The 18,935-nt window shown below is 40.0% G+C and overlaps 2 protein-coding genes across 9 annotated transcripts in view; both read left to right on the top strand.

Moving 5' to 3' along the window:
• ARHGAP29 (Rho GTPase activating protein 29) overlaps positions 1-10,341 on the top strand; it is an 83,992-nt gene extending 73,651 nt beyond the window's left edge. For 5 of the 8 annotated variants that reach the window (XM_068952434.1, XM_068952435.1, XM_068952433.1 and 2 more), the window contains 10 exons: positions 223-351; positions 509-607; positions 2,110-2,273; positions 2,530-2,718; positions 2,872-3,009; positions 5,100-5,332; positions 6,811-7,117; positions 7,361-7,469; positions 7,835-7,954; positions 8,479-10,341. In XM_068952434.1, the coding sequence (XP_068808535.1) occupies positions 223-351; positions 509-607; positions 2,110-2,273; positions 2,530-2,718; positions 2,872-3,009; positions 5,100-5,332; positions 6,811-7,117; positions 7,361-7,469; positions 7,835-7,954; positions 8,479-9,380 (2,390 nt within the window). In that variant the 3' untranslated portion in view covers positions 9,381-10,341. The remainder of the gene's footprint in view (positions 1-222; positions 352-508; positions 608-2,109; positions 2,274-2,529; positions 2,719-2,871; positions 3,010-5,099; positions 5,333-6,810; positions 7,118-7,360; positions 7,470-7,834; positions 7,955-8,478) is intronic. The other 3 variants (XM_068952436.1, XM_068952438.1, XM_068952440.1) reach the window with 1 other exon arrangement.
• Positions 10,342-11,551: 1,210 nt separating this feature from the next.
• ABCA4 (ATP binding cassette subfamily A member 4) overlaps positions 11,552-18,935 on the top strand; it is an 85,097-nt gene continuing 77,713 nt past the window's right edge. The window contains exons 1-3 of the mRNA XM_068952393.1: positions 11,552-11,653; positions 13,433-13,600; positions 14,001-14,064. The gene's annotated coding sequence lies outside the window, so the exon portion shown is untranslated. The remainder of the gene's footprint in view (positions 11,654-13,432; positions 13,601-14,000; positions 14,065-18,935) is intronic.

The raw sequence follows: 18,935 nt of genomic DNA on the forward strand, positions 1-18,935 counted from the left end.
TGCAAAAGCACAAGTGCCAAGTTTGTAAGATCATTTTCCTACATCCTAAAGCTTTTCCAAGAATATATGCTGTGGGTCTTTTACATTATATTGCATGTTAATTTAACTTTTCAAATGTTATCCTCCTTTGATTACAATATTAGTGTCTTTCAGTAAAAGAAAAGAATTTTCAACCTCATTTTGGTTTTGACGTTTGGAATTTGTGTATTTTATCTTTAAAAGTGATGCGAGGGCCACCACCCTTCAGATCATGGTCAGTTGGAAACCAGAGTGGAGGAATGTGCAGTGATTCTGAAAGTGCAGGGGGAAGCAGTGAGTCGCGATCCATGGATTCTCCATCTGCTAGCCCAGGTACAGCTCACCCATAGCTATACTAATTTGAAATCTTTTCTTTGAACTTTCTTAAATTAATTATGAGATCATTGATGATTTAAAAGCCAATAATAAGAATGAGCAATTGAGTAGAGGTGATATTTTCAGCTTCCTGAAAATTTTTCTCATTTTCTAGGAGATTTTAAAAGAAGACTTCCCCGAACACCTTCTACTGGTACTATGTCTTCTGCAGATGATCTTGATGAAAGAGAGCCGCCTTCTCCTTCAGACTGTGGTAATGTCATTTCCATACTTGAAGACCACATAAAATGCTCTGAGGGTGACTCTTAACGTTTGTCAACGTGCTTTATCAGTATATTAATGTTGTGATTACCAACAGCATTGTTTTTCATAGCAGTGTGCATCTGCTTGAGGTTGGTTGAGAGCTGAAAAATAATGCTCAGGTTACTTTTGTGAGGCAGCGCAGAATTGTCTTTGTACATTTAGATTAAGTATGCAGGCAGCCTTTCAATATTTCCAGTGTTTTTATTCTCCTGAGGTAGATATGAATGATCCCTGAACCACTTCCTCCGGTCAGCTGCCTTTCAAACTAGCTGCATTGCACTGACTCAGGTGTTTTAGATCACTTCTGTGAAGTAAAATGCATAGATACGGAGAGCTGGTAATTGGCAAATCAGGAAAAAACAGCCAAACGTTCAGAGTGTTATCTGATATTTTACCCTGTTAAACTTGCTTAAACCAATTTGATAATGTCTGTCCCAGATTTAAACAGCCAGTCTTTAATTTTCAAATGGATTTTGACTATGTAAAAACAATACTGTCACAAATACTGAAACCTGAATAATTGGATTAGTAGTAGTAGTTCTACAGGATGTCTGCAATACTTATAAACTAGTATTTATGGCTTTTGGTCATTGAGGCATTTATGAAGTTCTTCAGTTATTCCCTATTTCCTAAATATGTGCTTTTCCTGCTAGGAATGAGCCTGTGGTTAACAATGCTAGTTTCGGCCCAGATTTAAAGCATGGCAACATGGTAATGAATACTTCCCCTTAGAGTGGTATTGCCTAATCAATGTCTGAGCTTTTAAGAAGTTTTCTGGGCAATTATCTATGCATTAATTTATTTTTAAAGATAAAACTTAAGAGACTTCTGTTTTACAGAGTTATTGAGGACATTTTATATAAAATTGATTTTAAAAATTAATTATGAAAAATCAGCTGCCATTCTGTTTCAGAACCCTCTAGAAAATGTCAATGTTATTACAGCAGAATTAGTGGTGTTTTTCATGGTTTTTAGTTCTGCTGTGAGTGTGCGTTCTTCCTTGCTGCAATGTACACTTGTTGAAGTATTTCCAAAACATTATGGACCAAACTATACTGTCATCTTTCATCTTCTAGTACTAGCTTTTGTTTTGAAGTACATAGAATAACACTTGCATGGACAATTATCTGAACTGTAGGGCAGCTGGCATTAAACGTACTAAAATTTTCACATGCCACTGATAAAGGAAATAAATATTAAAAATGTAGGACTGACTGATTCTATTTGTATGTAAGATTATTTGATTGTTAAGGTATGCCTGTTATACAGACTATAACGTTGTTTTGCTTCCTTGGGACTGAAACAATTTCAGTTACTTCCTGATAGTTGCAGTCACTTAGAATTCTACGTTCTACAGCACCGTCCTCAGTTTTTTTAGAAAATAAAAATAAATCCCAATATTATATTTAACTGGACATTACAACGACCATAACACAAAAATTCTGCCTCTAGGTTTAAATGATCTGACACTGGAAACTGCAAGTTCCCCAGGACCTTTTAGAAATGCTAATATGTCTAAAGCAGCACAAACACACAAACTACGAAAATTGAGAGCTCCATCTAAATGCAGAGAATGTGACAGCTTGGTGGTGTTTCATGGAGCTGAATGTGAGGAGGTAAGTTGAAAAGTAATTCAAATTGCTGCTTGGGATTTCTGTGAAGTTAGGAGTTTTGGAGACTTGCATGATTTTTAATGTAAAAAGTAGTCTTTGTGGCTCATAGAATCATTAGGAACAAAAAGCAAACAGTACCACATACCAGTGAATCTTCCTTCTTGCTCATATATGGGGTGAGAAACACTAGAAAGGCTTCTTATCGTGTCAGATTGTGTCAAACCATGTTTTTTTTTCCTCTTTTCCCTCTTCCTTGTAGTGTTCACTTGCATGCCATAAAAAATGTTTAGAAACTTTAGCTATTCAGTGTGGGCACAAAAAGCTTCATGGAAGGCTTCACTTGTTTGGAGTGGAATTTGCCCAAGCTGCTAAAAACATTCCTGATGGCATTCCTTTCATCATCAAAAAGTGTACCTCTGAAATTGAAAGCAGAGCCCTTAATGTAAAGGTATGCCTAAGTTTGTTTATAAAATTTAAGTATGAATAATCTTGGTGAGGTGGGGGAGAACCCTTAACATGATAATGCTGTACTGTTGATGTAATCTCCCTTTTACCCTTGCCTTTAGAATTAAAATAAATTGTACTGACCTTTTCATTTCAGGGCATCTATCGTGTGAATGGAGCCAAATCAAGGGTTGAAAAACTCTGTCAGGCTTTTGAAAACGGAAAGGATTTGGTTGAACTCTCAGAACTCTATGCACATGACATCAGCAATGTTCTCAAGCTGTATCTCCGCCAGGTATGTACTTTAGAGTTCAGATGGAAAGCAAAAGTAGCATATTAATCCTCTTCAGTACAAGAGGAAAGCGATTCTGCAACTGAAGATGAAATGCATGTCCTTTATGTTTGCAGCTGACTTTCTTTTATTCTCACATGGAACCCAAGATAGGGTCTCTGAAAACTGAGGTTACTGACACCTGGTATTACAGTTTGGATTCTACTTTGGCATGATGCCTCTTAAATGCTAGTACTATACACAGAACAGGCTTTTGTTTATTGACTTTTCTGGAGGCTTAGTTTTTAAAACTTTGTAGTTACTTTACTTGCTTGTCTCATGTGAAACTTAGAACCTTCCTGTATTCTTGCCTCAAGAGGCAAACAGATGCTAATGTGTTGCTAATAAAACTTTGATTAATCACTCATGCTAGTCATGATGCACTTGTTATGACAGATTATCCATCTTTTTCTCTGAAAATGGAATTTTAAAGCTTTTTGATTGGGTTATCCAAAAGGGTTTCAGTGCATATCTGAAAAGATGAGACTGTTGCCCAGTGAGATGACCAAGTTGCTCAAAAAACTTCTTACCTCTGAAAGGAGGAATCCTTAGCTGCGTGGTCCTGTCATGTCCCATTTCTCACACTGGCCGTCAGAGATAAACGTTCTTTGGAGCATTCCAGTCCCATGATCCCCATTAAGTTAAGTGCTTTTGAGATACTACAAAGATGAATTTTGATTGTTTTTTCAAGCAAAATGGTAGTATTTTATATACATTATACTGGGATAGGTTGAGGCACTGTGCTGTATTTGGAATAGGGTCCATTATGCAACGTGTTTTCTGGAGGAGAAAAGAGTCAAATGTTTTCTCCTGGTCTTATTACTTCCTTTGTAGCTAATCAGTTTGCAATTTTTAGATAGGCCTGCTCACTTACAATTTTTTTTTTTAAATGAGATATTTCAGTAAGAAAGTCTTTTTTCCAAAATAGTTCTTCGTTATTAATACCTAAAACAAATTTAAATACAATTAAAATCTGATTGCTGTGGATTTTTTTTGGCTTAGTACATGCCTGAAGTGTGCTGTGAGGGGTAGTGAATGTAGCCACCCAAGAAAGCATAATCATCTCTCAGAAATATTGTACCTTGAGAGGCCAATTGAAAGACTGAGTTTATATCCCATTTTCTCATCTCTGGAAACTATAAAATTTGCTTTGTAAATTGTGTTGCAAGTAAGATGAGTTTACTTTCATAGTTGGTCTATGACAGATGTATATCCCTGCTGAAGGACCATCTCACAGATGTGGTGCCTGTTCTATGTTAAAAGCTAAGTTCAGGCCGAGTGAGTTTCTATCGAAACTTTGCATTGAAGTCTTTGTGTTCAAACCTGTGGTCTCAGACTGGCAAGAAGAACTCCAATTTAGCAGAATTCAAATAAAAATCTATGAAAATATTTTACAGAAGCCTGAATTAAATCTTATTCAAGGTAATTATTAAAACTAATTATTTTGAGTATTATCTGGTTTTCCAGCTTTTTGCTTTTATCTGAGCTGAGGCAGTGCAAATAACCAGGTCAGGTTTGGGGATTTTTGTCTCTTTGTAGTTTTTTTTTATTAACTTTCATTATATAATAAGGCTGTTGTCAAACTGAGAGAATGTTTCAATCAGAATTAAAAGTAAATGTTATTTGGCCTAAAATCTTACAAGAAATTGGAATATGGACCAAACTTGATAGCATGTGTGATATATGATCAAAGACTGGAGGAATCAATACTGCATTTTGTTATCAAGGTTTTTGTGCACTTGTGCAGTCCAACACTCTCCCTCACAGCAATCACTTTCTTCAAAATGTGTGTCTCTCTAGTAATAAACACTCAGTCTTGAAACTCTTACAACAAAGTGCTAGCAAAAAGATTTCTGGAAAAGGTGTAGGGGAGAGTATTTTTTGTTATCCAGGATTGTCTTTGACAGACTCGTTTGAGCTAATAAGAGTGCAAGAGTGAGCCATGTGTGCATCTAAGAAAAGATGGTAGACCAGACAAAGCTGAAGAAAAACAAAGGAAACAAAAGTTAAAATTCAGGCTCAAGCACGTTTCTGAAATATTTTCATTTCCTCAGCTTCCAGAACCCTTGATCTTATTTCGGCTTTACAATGAATTCATTGGACTTGCAAAAGAAAGCCAGGCTGTTAATGAGGAATTGGATGCTAAACAAGCTAGCCCCAGATCAAAGAAAAGACAGTCAATCTGTATTGAACTGAACAGGATCATCATTAAAATTAAAGATCTTCTCAAGCAACTGCCTGTGCCAAACTATAACACTCTTCAGTACCTTATAGGACACCTTCACAGGTAAGAAAATATTTTAAAAACAAACTGTATGTTTAAAAATTAACTGTTTCATGCTGCATATGAGGGGATTCTTGCACCCTTCTGGATATCTGTAGAGGAAAAAGCTTTGGACTTTGTTTGGTTATTCCCCAAAATAGTTTTGTGGTTTTTTGTTTTTTGGTTTTTTTTTTGAAAGGCACGCTGTTGTGTTCCTAGATCCTATGTACTTATGCCCCTATATACTTATGCCAGAAGAGAATTTAATGTGGTCAGGCAGTTTAAGTCCCCTTCTGACCTTGTAAGAGGTCCTTTAGAAAAAGATAGGTGAGTATTTGTATCTGTATACCACTGTCACTAAGTGTTTCAGAAATAGCAAAGTGACTCTATAGCTTGCCTTACACTTAATACTGTTGAATTTAGGTCTTCGAGTTCAGTCACGATCATGGATTCTGACCTTTACTTCCCAATCTCCGTGTGCACACAGGCAGCAATTTTGGTGTTCCAACACATACAAGAGACAAAGCCAAAATGTCTTTATTTTTATTTCCCTGAAGCTGTGATTAGCCAGCTATTGCTTTGCCATTCTGCACCCATGTTCTAAACTTGTGGCTGCCACAAAATCTCTTCAGAAAATGGAAAGGTCTAGCTAAATTTCATTTGACTCAGTTATCAATCTAGGTACTCAGAATTTTTGCATGTGTACGTTTATGGATGATTGCTCATATGTAAACTATAACAGTCAGATATGACTTTAATTTTTTCTGTTCAGGGGAAATTATATGTACCTAGAGGAGGTTGTTCTTTTCTGTTTTGTTTCCCATTATAATGAATTCTGAGCTGAAGGAGGAATGGGAAATGCAAAGGAAGGAGGGAAAGAGCCAAGCTCCCTTATTCTTGATTCTCCACTAGCATCAGGGTCAGCAACCAGTAGCTAGTGGCAGCTGCAGGAACATAGATGTGATTTAAGTCAGGATATGACCCAGGTACGGCATTGATTTGGTGACTGTCTCTTATCAGAAAAATTAAAGTTGTATCATACTTGGTGATAACCATTCTCCAGTCATGTTTCACTTCCCTGTCCTCCAAATGCTGGATTGTATGGTGCTGTCTAGTAAGGATGTGCCAAACTGATGCCTGTCACTGAAAATGGGTAATATCAGGCTATAGCTGCATCTCATTATATGGAATGAGACAGGTGATCAGATTTTCTTTTTCCTCTGGAAATGCCATATAGCCACAAATATTAACTATATAGAACATAAAAACACCTTTGTGTGGAAATGGCTTGGTCCAAGTTGCTGGTAAGTGCAATCTGCACTGGTAGTTCTGCCTGCCTACCAAACCTTTGCTTGGCCTCAGTTTTTTATTTTGTCTTTTAGCCTCTTTAGGCATAAATTAGAATTAATATCTAAAATATTTCTGAAGTAGTAAAAACCTCTAACTCTTGGGTTATGGGGTTTTGCTTTTGTTTTGTTTTTTCCCCCCTCCTTCTCGTTCAGGGTTACAGAACAGTCTGATGAAAATAAAATGTCAGCCAGCAACCTTGGCATAATATTTGGCCCAACTCTGATCAGGCCACGTCAGACAGATGCTACAGTTTCTCTGTCATCGCTTGTGGATTATCCTTATCAGGCTCGAGTAGTGGAGCTGCTCATAACATACTATGAAAAGATATTTGATGTTTCATTGCAACCACTTCTGAGCGCATCTCAGTCAGAAGAAACTGCTATTACAATCGGAGTTGTTCTATCAACAGAAGAGAGGGAGCCGCAGCAGCAAAGGAAGTCATTTGTTGCTGTCAAGGAAGTGAGTGGCTTCTCTTGAGCTGATGCAACGTTGCCTGTGCCATCTTATTTTGTGTTAAATGCTGCAGTGTTCCAAAGCACGCTTATGTGAAATCCTTTTAACCACATGGGTGGTTGTTGGGGGGCTTTTGATGGGGGTTTTTTGGGGGGAGGGGGGCTTTTGTTTGGTTTTTTGTTGTTTTTAATTCAGGAGCCTCTTTCCTCTTGAGTTCTCATTTTCTTTTGCTCTGACTTTTGTTAACAGGGTATTGTGCTAACTCCTAGTGAAAGCAGAGTTTCAGAAACAGCTTCATCATTTTTGGAATCAGACAATAGGAAGAATGCAAAAGAGCAAGAAGATACACCTGTAACTGGTTAGTGAGCTTTTATACATCTTGGGATGGGTGGATAAGTACTACTGTGGATGCATTAGATTATGGAGCAGCTCCTTAGTTTAGATATAAGCAAGTGGGGGGAAAAAACCTACTCATCACTACTTGATAAGAGGAGTAAAGAATTACATCTTTCTAAAAGTTTTCAAGAAACCTGTGTTTATGGAATCGGATTGTAAAGTATTGGGTAAGAGAACACAACACAGACTTGTTCGTTCTTTTATTTTGAAAAAGACCATTATGCTGTCACTGTAGCATACACTTCACGCTCTGGATTTCTGAAATCAGCTGTGACGCTATAAACCAGTATCCAGCAATTAGTGTTTTGACCGTTGCTTTTCCCCCAGGACATACATCGTTGCTGCTCACTGGAACTAAACTAGAAGGCTCTGGAAAGAATAATTCTCTGACAGAATCATCAGCTACTAGCGTTTTGGATGTTCATATATCTGCTCCGAAAGAGCCAGGTTTGCTGACCTAACTGTATAAGTCTTCAAGTTTTTGTTGTTGTTGTTTTCTGTTATACTACCTATGCTAATGCAGCAGTTGATTTTAATGCAGGTATGAATCATCTCCTTTCTTTAGGAGTAACTATACATGATCCCTTTTAATTATACTGAAATTTCTCTTCAGCTGTTGTTACCAATTCAGTCTGTACATAAATGGTGCAACCCTCCGAAACTCGTTATCAAGTCTTTGAACTGAAAATATCCAGGAATGGGAAAGCACCTGTGTTTTAAGAGGAAAAAGTGTCTTTGCTTAGCATGTTTCTTGGTTACACCTGTAGAGTGTGTGTGTTACTGCTATTGAAATGTTAGTACTTGGTTAGGCTAGAATACTCCTAATATATACACAAGGCTGTACTGTGTCCTGTTACAATACCACCTGACTTGGGGTCATAATAAAGTTAATATTCTGTTGGCAAGAGTCTTGCTGACTTCTCTTTGTATTTGGTGCAAAGATCCAGTAACACCTATTTGTGTGTTTCTAGGTGATGCTGCAAGTTCAGCCTCAGAGAGAGACGACGATTCATTTGTTTCTGTAGGTGAAGACAGCTGTAAAATTAATTTATTTCCTGTAAAACCTAACCGTCAGATTACCAAAGTCCCACTGCGGGTTCCAAGGACAAAACCAGCTATTCGCCCTGTGAGCTTACCTGTAGACCGAATACTTCCTCCATGTGTTTTGAATGAAAGAAATTCACAAAATGCAGGAACAGTAAGTCCAGAGAAGCTTGGCAGGAGCCCTACTATTGAAGAAGTTTCAGAGGTGAAGGCACTCCCTGCTGTTAATACCTGCTGCAGACTTTCTTGTTATGACCCCCAGACTCTGCGAAAGACTTGGGACAAACAGTATAAACAATATGATATAACAGCAAGGACAGCAATGATTGTGACTAATGTGCCTCAGGAGAACCGAGCGCTCGAGACTGGAACTGTAGGTGCCTTATCTTCATCATGCAGCACTGGTAACAATTCAGCTAATGCCATTCTTCCTAGTAAGCCATATTCTGTTTCTGTCAGATCAGGAAGGACAACAACAGAAGGGAATGGTCCTGATACCAATCCTCTTGCTGCCTTCAGGGCGCCAAGAACATTGCAGCCACCCCCAGGGACATTTTATAAACCGCCCTCTAACAAATCAAAGCAAAATGAAGAGGGTTCTTCTGCTAAAGCTTGTGCACCAGCCAGTGCTAGCTCTATGCTTCACCAGGATAATGCTGTGAAACTGGCTAGGAGCTCTGCACTTCTATCAGGTGATCCCATACAAAACACAAGTGAAGAAAAAACTAGCTCAGAGGATATTCACCCTGCGGATCTGAAGCCTGCTTATCAGAGACTGAGACCAAAAAGGATCCAAGAGCTAGAGCACAGGGAAGCTCACTTTGTATAGAGTGCAAATTCCTCTTTGACTGTTAAGCAAGTTGTTGATCTTGCCAGTGGAGGTTTTGCTTTGCCCCTTTATCCTTTGCCTTCCCTTCAGAATCCCATTTTTGTGCCATATTGGGGTTATTTTTATATATGCAGCATTTTAAAAATGGGGGGGAGGGGTGGGGAATTGTAAAGGAAATAAGTCAGATTTCATTTTGTAATTAAGTAGACATTCATAAAGATCTATTGCATTCCCAGTCTAGATGCAGTTAATAGGCTCATTGGATAAGACACTGAGCCTCATTTCATAGCATGGAATGAAGTGCTTATTCATAGAGAAACAACTGTTGCATGTAGCAATGAAAGGAGTCATTTTTTGTATAAACCATGTAATAAAAATGGAAAGTTTAATGTTTGCTGTCTAAGCATAAACCAAAGCTTGTGCTTTGCTCTGTTAAAGCATTTGTTCAGTTTTCTAATCTGTGCAATTAAAGCTTTGCTCCTGAACAGACTTACGTGCTGGCCAGCATGGCCCATAATTATGTATCATATGTGTATATTTCAGGCAGACATGGTCATCTGTTGCCAGTTTTCTATGTTGTCACTTTAATGCTTTTTTTGTACAGCAAGGATGCACTTACTGAGCTTTACTTTTCAGAAGCAGCAATCAATCCACATCTGGTTTCTTATATAGCTTAGTGAGGGGTGCACAGTCTACTTGGTTTGGATGCCCTTCAGGAGAGAGTATCATTACAATGGTGCTGTCTTTCAGCTGAAGGTGTGTTTGCTTGCTGTAGATCAGTTTCACCACTTAACCTGGTATAACTGAAATGAAGAGCATGGTTTCCAAATTTCAGTGAAAGAGCTGAAAATAACCAAAAGTCTGCATTAGTAGGTGCGTCTAATGGTTTTCACTTTGTATTAAATGGTTTTTACATATGTACACTGTTATATTTGCTTTAAAATATATTAACTTGTTAACATTTCAGTGACTCTATGCTTTTTATGTAACTTATTAAAATACAGACGTTTGGCCTTGGCAATAGTTTAGTACCCTGCTGAGTCTGTCCTAGGGGAGGGGAGGACTTTCTGCAGTCAGATTACAGTTGCAATTAGTTGGACCCTTTCTCGCATACTATAGAGTACAGTTACTTTAGCATGGTACCTTTTAAAGATGAGAACCAAAAGGACACTCTCAGAGGACAGGAGAAGCAAAGAATTAATCACTTTTCTGCTTCACCAAGCTAAATATACTTTTAATACTCATTCCTTTTGTTCTTCCTCCCAAAATACCCCAAATAAATCCCCCACTGCCTTAAGTGGACGTAATTTGATTTTAGTTTCCAGAACAAAAGATACTAAGCTTGCAATGCTGACCTTCTAATTCCTTGTCACATTAGCAGGGGAGCATGGCTTGCGTACTGGCAAAGGTTGTGCTACTGTTGAGTGGTTCTGGTCATGCTAGGACCATTTCTTTAGGGGAGCTGTCTCAAATGAAGGAAAGCCTGAAGATGCTGTAGACGCTACTTCTGGCCAGACTGCTGTCACAAGTTGCGTAAGAGGTGGGGTGAAGGCTTCTTGGCATAGATGGGAGCTTGTTGTGCTTGGAGAACAGGAAGAAGTGAATTTAAAAAGGCTGCTTAATGAGCAGAAATAGTGTTCATGAAACCTAGAGGTGGCATAGCAGAACTGGTGCACAGCCAGTGAAAGGGTGGTGCTGGTAAGTATAAACTAGGACTGGGAGCTAGTAAATTAATTTGTGAACTGCAATTAAATCTGTTCTGTCTCACTATATTTTTAAACCTTTTAGCATACTGTATGTGCTAATGGCTTAAGACATTCTAATAAAAACTAGTCATTTGACGCTTCCAGTTAATGGTCTTCAGTTAATGGTTGTCTAGGTGGACGGAGGGTCTGTAGTGTTCCCTGGTACAGGCTACTAAGATGTAGAGCTAGTATGGTGCATGTAAACTATGAGAACATATGAAAGTGTTTCTTAACCAAGTCATCATACTGGCTGCTACTGGTTGAGTTAACATGTTCCTTTTCATGTACTACCAACTTTGATGTTTAGCTGGTGTCGAGCACTTCCGCTGTTTTAAATGTGCTTTGTTCTGCATTTCTCATCAGGCTACAAAGAGTGAATCAGCTTCTCCCCAGATTGCTGTATCCTGACTCCGGTGCTGAAGTGTTTGGAAGATGATGATGAAAGGAGTGTGTGGTTTGTTGTGGTCATCTGGGTGGTTCTTAAACAGTTATATGAAAAAGAAAATATCACTTTAAAACTTCAAGCAGGTATTAATGAATTCTCAGGCCTAGCAACACTGAGAGCCATTAGCACGTCTTTTCCATACTATTTTCAGTAAGACAAAATAGTTGCTGAAAATAGACATATTTAGAATCTACTGACTTACAGTGGAGAGACAGTTTTAGGCCATGTTGTGAAAGGATTCTGTGTAATTGGTGTATAAATAATTTTTTTAAACTTTGTTATTAGCTAGGCTAACAGGGCCGTCAGAAGTGAGCACTTTGCATTTGGCTTTGTAGCAGGAGGCTGCTCAGGAACTTCCCGACCCGTTCTCCCTTTTCACACAAAAGGGGTCAGGCCTATTTAGGGGGGAAAAACGACCCAAGAAATTCTCCAACTGCTGGGTGCCTCATGGCTGAGAATCAGCGGGGATGACAGGAGGTGCTGTACTGTAGGTGATTTGCCTCAGAGAGGGTCGCATGCAGGTGAAGTCTTCTGTAATTAGAGTGATTCTGGTCGGGTTAGTGGCAGGAGACTTAGGAAGACTGAGACTTGACTTTCCTTCTCAGGAGATACAACTCGAAATCAACTGTTGGTCTTGTGCCTCACAGGCGGCTAAGGTGTTGCAGAGCAGTGCATGTCTGGATGGGGCAGCTGTGCCTGGCTAGGGCTGCGGGCTGGGAGCTGCCGCGGCCTTGCCGCCGGCTCAGCCCCGCGGGGATTAGTCGGACCGTGCCCGAGGAGCTCGGCCGACAGCCGGCAAGGCTTCGCGTGCCCTTGCAGGCACCGTCCTTTTGCAGTACGCAGATAAGTAGATGTTTCAACAGCTTTGCCAGGTTTGGATGCTATAATGTTATATTACTTTAAGAAAAAACCTTCACTTTTAAAAGGTGAATTATGTAAATCTCGGAGTATTAGGACTAACCTCTGAATACCCTCTATAACCTCTTAAAGCCTTCTAATTGATATAACTGAGGGAGCTAATTTTTTTTTTTAATGAAAACCTTTAATTTGTGTGCAGGTTATTTAAAAGAACTGTGATCCTGTTCACGTGGTTCAGCCTGCGCAGTGAGATTTTTAAAAGACCTTCCCCATTTGTAGAAGTCAGCTCCATCTCAGGGTCAGCAGGGGAGATGCTGTGGCCTGTTACCTCCTGCAGGGGGGCCATGTGGCGGGGCAGGGGCAGGCCCTGCTGGGGCCAGCTGGGCTGTTCAGGGCTGCCTGCCCCTTCCGGAACCTTCCCTGCCCCCCCCAGGCTGCTCAGGGCAGCCTGCCCCTTCCGGAACCTTCCCTGGCCCCGGCAGCCTGCCCCTTCCGGAACCTTCCCTGGCCGGGCTGCTGGATGGAGCAGCCTGTAAATGGGGAGAGAGGGGGAGGCTCTTGGCCTGTGCGGGCTGGGAGGCAGTGCCCTGAGGGCCAACGTGTGGCTCTTCTTTTCTTTTCTTTAACAATTTTGTAACTTGTCTTTATTTTCCTTTCCTCCAAAATTGGTGAAGAACCTTAACTTCAAGGCCATGTTTTATTTGGGCTGGTACAGCATGGTGCAGGGTGGCCTTCCTTTCTGCGGGAGGAAATGGCTCAGCAAGTTGGAGGGGGATGGCAGCCTCCCTGCCTAGGCACAGTGCAGAAACGTGCTGCCCTGGGGAGGCTGCGGTGTGACTGCTGTGAGAGGAGAGCAGGGGCAGGACGTGACTAACCCCAGGTCACTCAGCAGGCCAGCTTGGAGAACAGAGTTCTTGGGGCAGTGGAGCCTTAAGCCTGGTGGGAAAAGTCTGCGGCTTTTTTTGGACTGGAAATGTTACAAATGGTCCCTATTGTTTCTTTAGATTCTGATGCAGATTTCCTAAGGTCTTGTCTTTGACACAGCTTCACCACAACTGAATTGCAGTGATTCCACCCACCTGCCCCAGGTGACAGGACTCTGGGGTCATGCGAAGTGTGGGCACCCTGTGGCTTGCCCTCTGGGGAGGAAACCTACCTGTCAGACTTGCTTGGTAATTATGTTTTCTGAAGTTGTAAGGCACTCACCTCATCCCTCTTAAAGCTTTGGCAGAGTACTGACTTCCATGATAGCCTGACCTAATTAGTCATGACAGCTCTTTGTTTAGCAGGGCCCCTAATGCTACCAGAGCTACTGTTCAGAGACTGTCTTTTCAAACACAGGGCTTGTTAAGATCTGAAGAAAAATCTTAAAGGAAGTATCAGCTTCCTGGTACGGACTTTGTGCTTATGCTGGTTATAGCAGATGTTAGGGGGGGATTTTTATTCAGCAGTGCTTAAACTCTCAAATTGAGCTGTTCTACATCAAGGAGGGGATTAAAACAATCTCCTTACAGCTGAGCAGTGTTATTTTGCAAAGCACTAACTACATCTAAGAGATGTGTTCCTTTGCAGCCAAGCAGAACATCCGTTCAGAAACCTTTTTCTTTCCCATAGCGCAGCAATGCTCACACATGAGGTAAGCTTGTGTGGTAAGTTTTCCAGTTTTTGTTATTTCTAATTAAGAAGTCCTTGTTTTGCTTGTGAATCCATGAATTCTTTAGCTTCTCTAATGTGGCAAAGGCCTGAGTGAGTTCATTTGAAGGCTGACTAGAAATGCTTTGAGAACGCTATTAGTGCGAGAACGCTAACGTTGGTTACTTCATTTCATGTTTGTACTTTTTCAATAACTTTGTCCCTACTTACCATTCTCACTCGCGGTACAAAGCAAGCTCAGCACACAAACCTGATTCTCTTTGGACGAAGCTAACTGGCATGTGTACTGCAGCAGCGTACTTGATGTGCTCCAGCTGCTAAGGCACGTTCAGTCCCCGGGGCCAGACTAGACCCTGTCTGAAGTAACTCCCCAAACATATATAATTGTAGGTGTTGGGTCCTCAGAGCTCACTATTTCACTCTGCAGATTTGCTTTTATTGGGCCATACTGCTTGTCAATGTACACACAGACTTAGTATGTTGGGAAATTGGACAAACCATTTCCATTTTCTACTAGCAAAATTCTGAGGGTTTTTCCCCATGTTTACAAATAATCCGATTTTATATAAAAATAAACAATTATAAACACATTTCACAGAAGGAGGCTTAAGAGACAAGCCTTTCTGAACGAAAGTTGCTGTCTGCATGCGAATTTGTCTTCACAGGGAAAGGGACGTTCTTTTTCTAATGTAGAGGTATGTAGGCACCTAGAAAAGAGTTTTCACAGTCAAGTGGGAGAAAATGCTGTCTTAAATCTTTCAACATGTAAAAAGTTTGAGGGATGAATGTTAGGAAAATTCTCATTCCTCTCAGCCCTCATGATACCTTGCTTCCAGCTGACTTGTAGAAGAGCGTTTGCGAGGTAAACTGGATTATGCCAGATGTAGAAAACATGCCTTCTGAGTTTGCACTTGGTATGCTTTGTGCTTGTTTTACTGCTGTGTGCCTTGAGCAGATAGGGGTGATTAGCCTGCCACTGGGTCTGCACGTGAGCAGGAAGAATCTGTTTATGGTGCCACATTTCCCTGTTTTGACATGTGGAGGAGGCTGCCTGGTTCTGATTGTTTCTGATTCTTAGAAATATACCTTTTGAAAGGAAGCTTCACTAGTCCTTTTCTTATTCTCTATTTTCTTGTCGGCACTCCTCTCATAGTATTATATCAGCAACCATGTGAATGCTACAGCTTGCACCCACTTCTATGCACTTGTCTCTTTGCATCCTGTTCTTTTGTCTCTCTTTAAGTGGCACACCACTTCCTCCCTTTCCCTCCCTCTCCTTTCCTTTTTTTTTTTTTTTTTTTTTTTTTACTGGCCACCGTATCCAAGAAATATCACTTGACCTCAACATGCTGCAACTTTACATGCTTTTTTCCTTCAGGTCTCTCCATACACGTTTCATGGAAATATCTAAAATATGTTAAGAAAAACTTGCAAAACTTCCATCTTAGGTTTTTCACAGGACTTTAAGATAGCTGGGCACAAAATTTCCTCATCTTGAAAATTCCCCACCTGACTGTGTATGTGTTAAGAGATGTGTTAGAGCCTCAACTATTCTGTGAAATTGCATGTGTAGTTTTCTCTACACACTCACATCTATGTGTTTATAAAATGTTCACACACCCACTCTCACAGTTGCCTCAGCAAAACTGTGTTAGCATTACTGTGTTAACTTTTTAGTGAGGCTGTGTGAGGATATTGTCCTCTATGTGTGTAAGATAATAGTTCACCAATTAAGAAATTATCTAGTGGCTGGAAAGCACTATTTCTGAAAATGAGAAATGTTGACCCAAGAGCCCAGACAATAGGCATGAGTATGCATACTTTGAAAGCTATCTTCTCAGCTAATATGTTAAATTATGACAATAATAGAAAAATACTTGCTTGTGCTGCTGGAGGGCTTACAAGAGATCTGTTTATAATTTGCAATACAGCACTTAACCAAATTTGACTTTGCAGATTCAAGAAATAAAAAAAAAAATTAATAAAATGCTGGCATTTAAAGTTGCTGTTAAAAAATATGGCATATATAGGAGAAGTGATGTGATGTAAAGGTTTAATTAGGTCTACAGTGACCATCGTGACTCATTTGTGGCTTTGTCTTTCTTAAATTTGCAATGACACAGTCTTATGCTACTAGAACACCTATGACACATAACCCTATGTATTGCATGTAGGTGTTTATGTATGTACATCATAGGGAGCTTCCTGTTATCAGATATGTGTTGTGATCATAACTCAAGGACATCAGGTCTGTATTTCCATGCATTACTTCATTATGTTCTGATACATGCCTGCTTTTTTGCTGCTGCTAGCAGCAAAGAAAGGATTATCAGGAAATCCTTAGTCGTGATGGTGACAGCTGTACATGGAGCTATCAGAGAAATTGTGCACAAGTGCTATGCTCCATAAGCTGAACCATATTTTCCCCTCCCATGTGAACTGATAGGCCCCAAACAAGCTTTCTGTGTTTACTTTCAAAGCATCCACCCTTTACAAAGTAAAGTGGGTCACAGGCACAGCTGACATAAATGAGCATAGAAAACAAATGCCCCACCATCATCCAATTGTAATGTAAAAATCTAATTAGGAGAGATTACTTTAATCTGTTAGAGCCTTAACTGTGTGCATGCAGGCAGCAAAAATATCTGTTTCCTTAAAATTATTTAGCATTTCAGTGTTAAAATGTCTGTTTGCTGATCGAAAGCATTGAGTTTTCTGATTGTATTGGCAACAGAAGTACTGCATAAATGCAATCTATGGTCTAGCAGCAATGCTGGTTACTCTGCGCTGCCATTAATCAGAGTGGACTTCCCTCTGTGGTTTCACAAAGTCCTTTATTTCTCTACTGAGACGCCAGCAGGGTGACTTTCAGCTGTGATATGAACATATGTCCAACCGAAATCAGATCAAAGGCACTTGGAAAAGATGAGATTGCCTTTAATCTGTTCTGAAGGAAGTCAGGTTGAAGTCAATAGTTTAGGTACAAATCTGTGCAAAGACTTCAGTGTCCTGAGATAAAACTAGTAAGGAAGCAGTGAGCTACATGCAGTGCTCTGCAGTTGCAGCATGCCCTGGTATCTGCACGCTATTCCATGTTAAATTCAGTCAAGTGGCATCTCGAGGATGACTTTAAAAGGTCTCCCTGAGGCCCTGTGAAGGGGAAAGAAGGCAAATGCCACCAAATCCTTTTCTGTTATTTGTTAGGGAGATTTTTTGTTTTTAATAATGAAGGCTGGAACAGCATGCAGCTTCCACTTGGAAGAAGTGTCACAGGGTTCTGGCAGTGAGACAGTGAAGGAAATTATGATAATGCTTACACAGAGCCATAGATTGACATGAGCACCAGTGGAAGTTTTTGCTGCATGGTTGTCTATTGCAACCCTTAAAGATGAAGATCTGTAAAGAATTCAGTGTTCACTGAGCTTCTTTGCTTTGGGATCTGACCATAAGCAGATACTACTTGTGGGTAATTTATTTTGGAGACATGAATGAGCCATCTAGTCCTACTACATAACTTGATTTAATAAATGTTAATTGAAGTAGGACAGAGCTTACTGGAAAATGTTCTGAATGCATCTCTGGAGCTCTGAGTCAGAACATATATACAGTCATGTTTTACTTAGCTTAATGTATTTTTATGTGAGCTTGCAGCTTGCTGTCATTTTAGAAGTTTGAGAAAATATAAAATCAAAATTCAAAAAATTCAAAAAGAAGTCTTGGATGAGAAGAATAAGCTTCTCCCCTGTAGTGGTGTTGTGAAACAGTAGCTTTTCTGTCCCACCATCTGTGTTTATAGACCGTGATGATCCATGAGTTAGATCAAATTTTCTCCTGTTGCTGCAGTTCCGATTTCTCCAGGAAGCCTAGAAGAAATTTCCAGTCTCTACTAGAACATTATGTCTCCAAAAGAAAAAAAATACTTGTGCCACCTTCATGAAACAACCAGAGTTTAGAGGAAGTACCGAAATCCTCATGAACTGACAAAAGTGGGATTTAGGAGTTTTGTTTTGTTGTTGTTTTTTTAAGTAGTGAGAAAGACTCACCAGATGTAGGGGGACTTTCCAAGTGAGAACGTTCTTATGGCCAATCAGCATGTTTACATGCAGGAACTGCTGTCCACTAGTGACAGTAACTCTTACTTTCTTGACAATGCTCAACCAAATTTTTTTTCCGGGATCCAAACCCTTCCAACAGCTAATTGCTCGAAAATGCCTTGGATTGGGTAAACGTCTGAAGAAGAACTGGACGTGCTTCTTTTCCAGTCCTGACTGATGGGGAGAAAATGTGGATGTTAATTTCTAAATTTAGCCTTTTATGTGTCCCAAGTACACATTGTAGCAATCAATTCAGATTTTGCCCAGAGAGGTTATGGAGTCTCCTTCGCTGGAGATATTGAAAACCCGCCTGGATGCGATCCTGGGAAATATGCTCTGGGGGGCCCTGCTTGAGCAGGGAGGTTGGACTAGATGATCTCCAGAGGTCCCTTCCAACCTAAACCATTCTGTGATTCTGTAATCCAGATTGGTTTCCTAGCATCAATTCTGTGAAAAGGAAATATTTATGTTCTGGCACTTATTTTTGAAAAATTTGATTTTGCTGCTATATGGATGACTGCTTTTTCATGCAAACAGAGAGCACCGAACTCTGGAAGGATTAAAATTTAGCTATCTTGATATGGAATTTCCTTCTCGATCTTCTATATTCAGGCCTTTGGTCTCAATGTGAAGTTTTCAATTAATGTTCCCTCCAGTATGAATTGAAATAGGCTTCAAATCCCATCATTGTGAAACTAGATCTCCCAGACAAAACTTATCCATGCCTGCAGATCATGATGCATGTTTAGGACCCTAATAA

The sequence above is a fragment of the Struthio camelus genome, chromosome 8, assembly GCF_040807025.1.
Source record: "Struthio camelus isolate bStrCam1 chromosome 8, bStrCam1.hap1, whole genome shotgun sequence".
Lineage (NCBI taxonomy): Eukaryota > Metazoa > Chordata > Aves > Struthioniformes > Struthionidae > Struthio > Struthio camelus.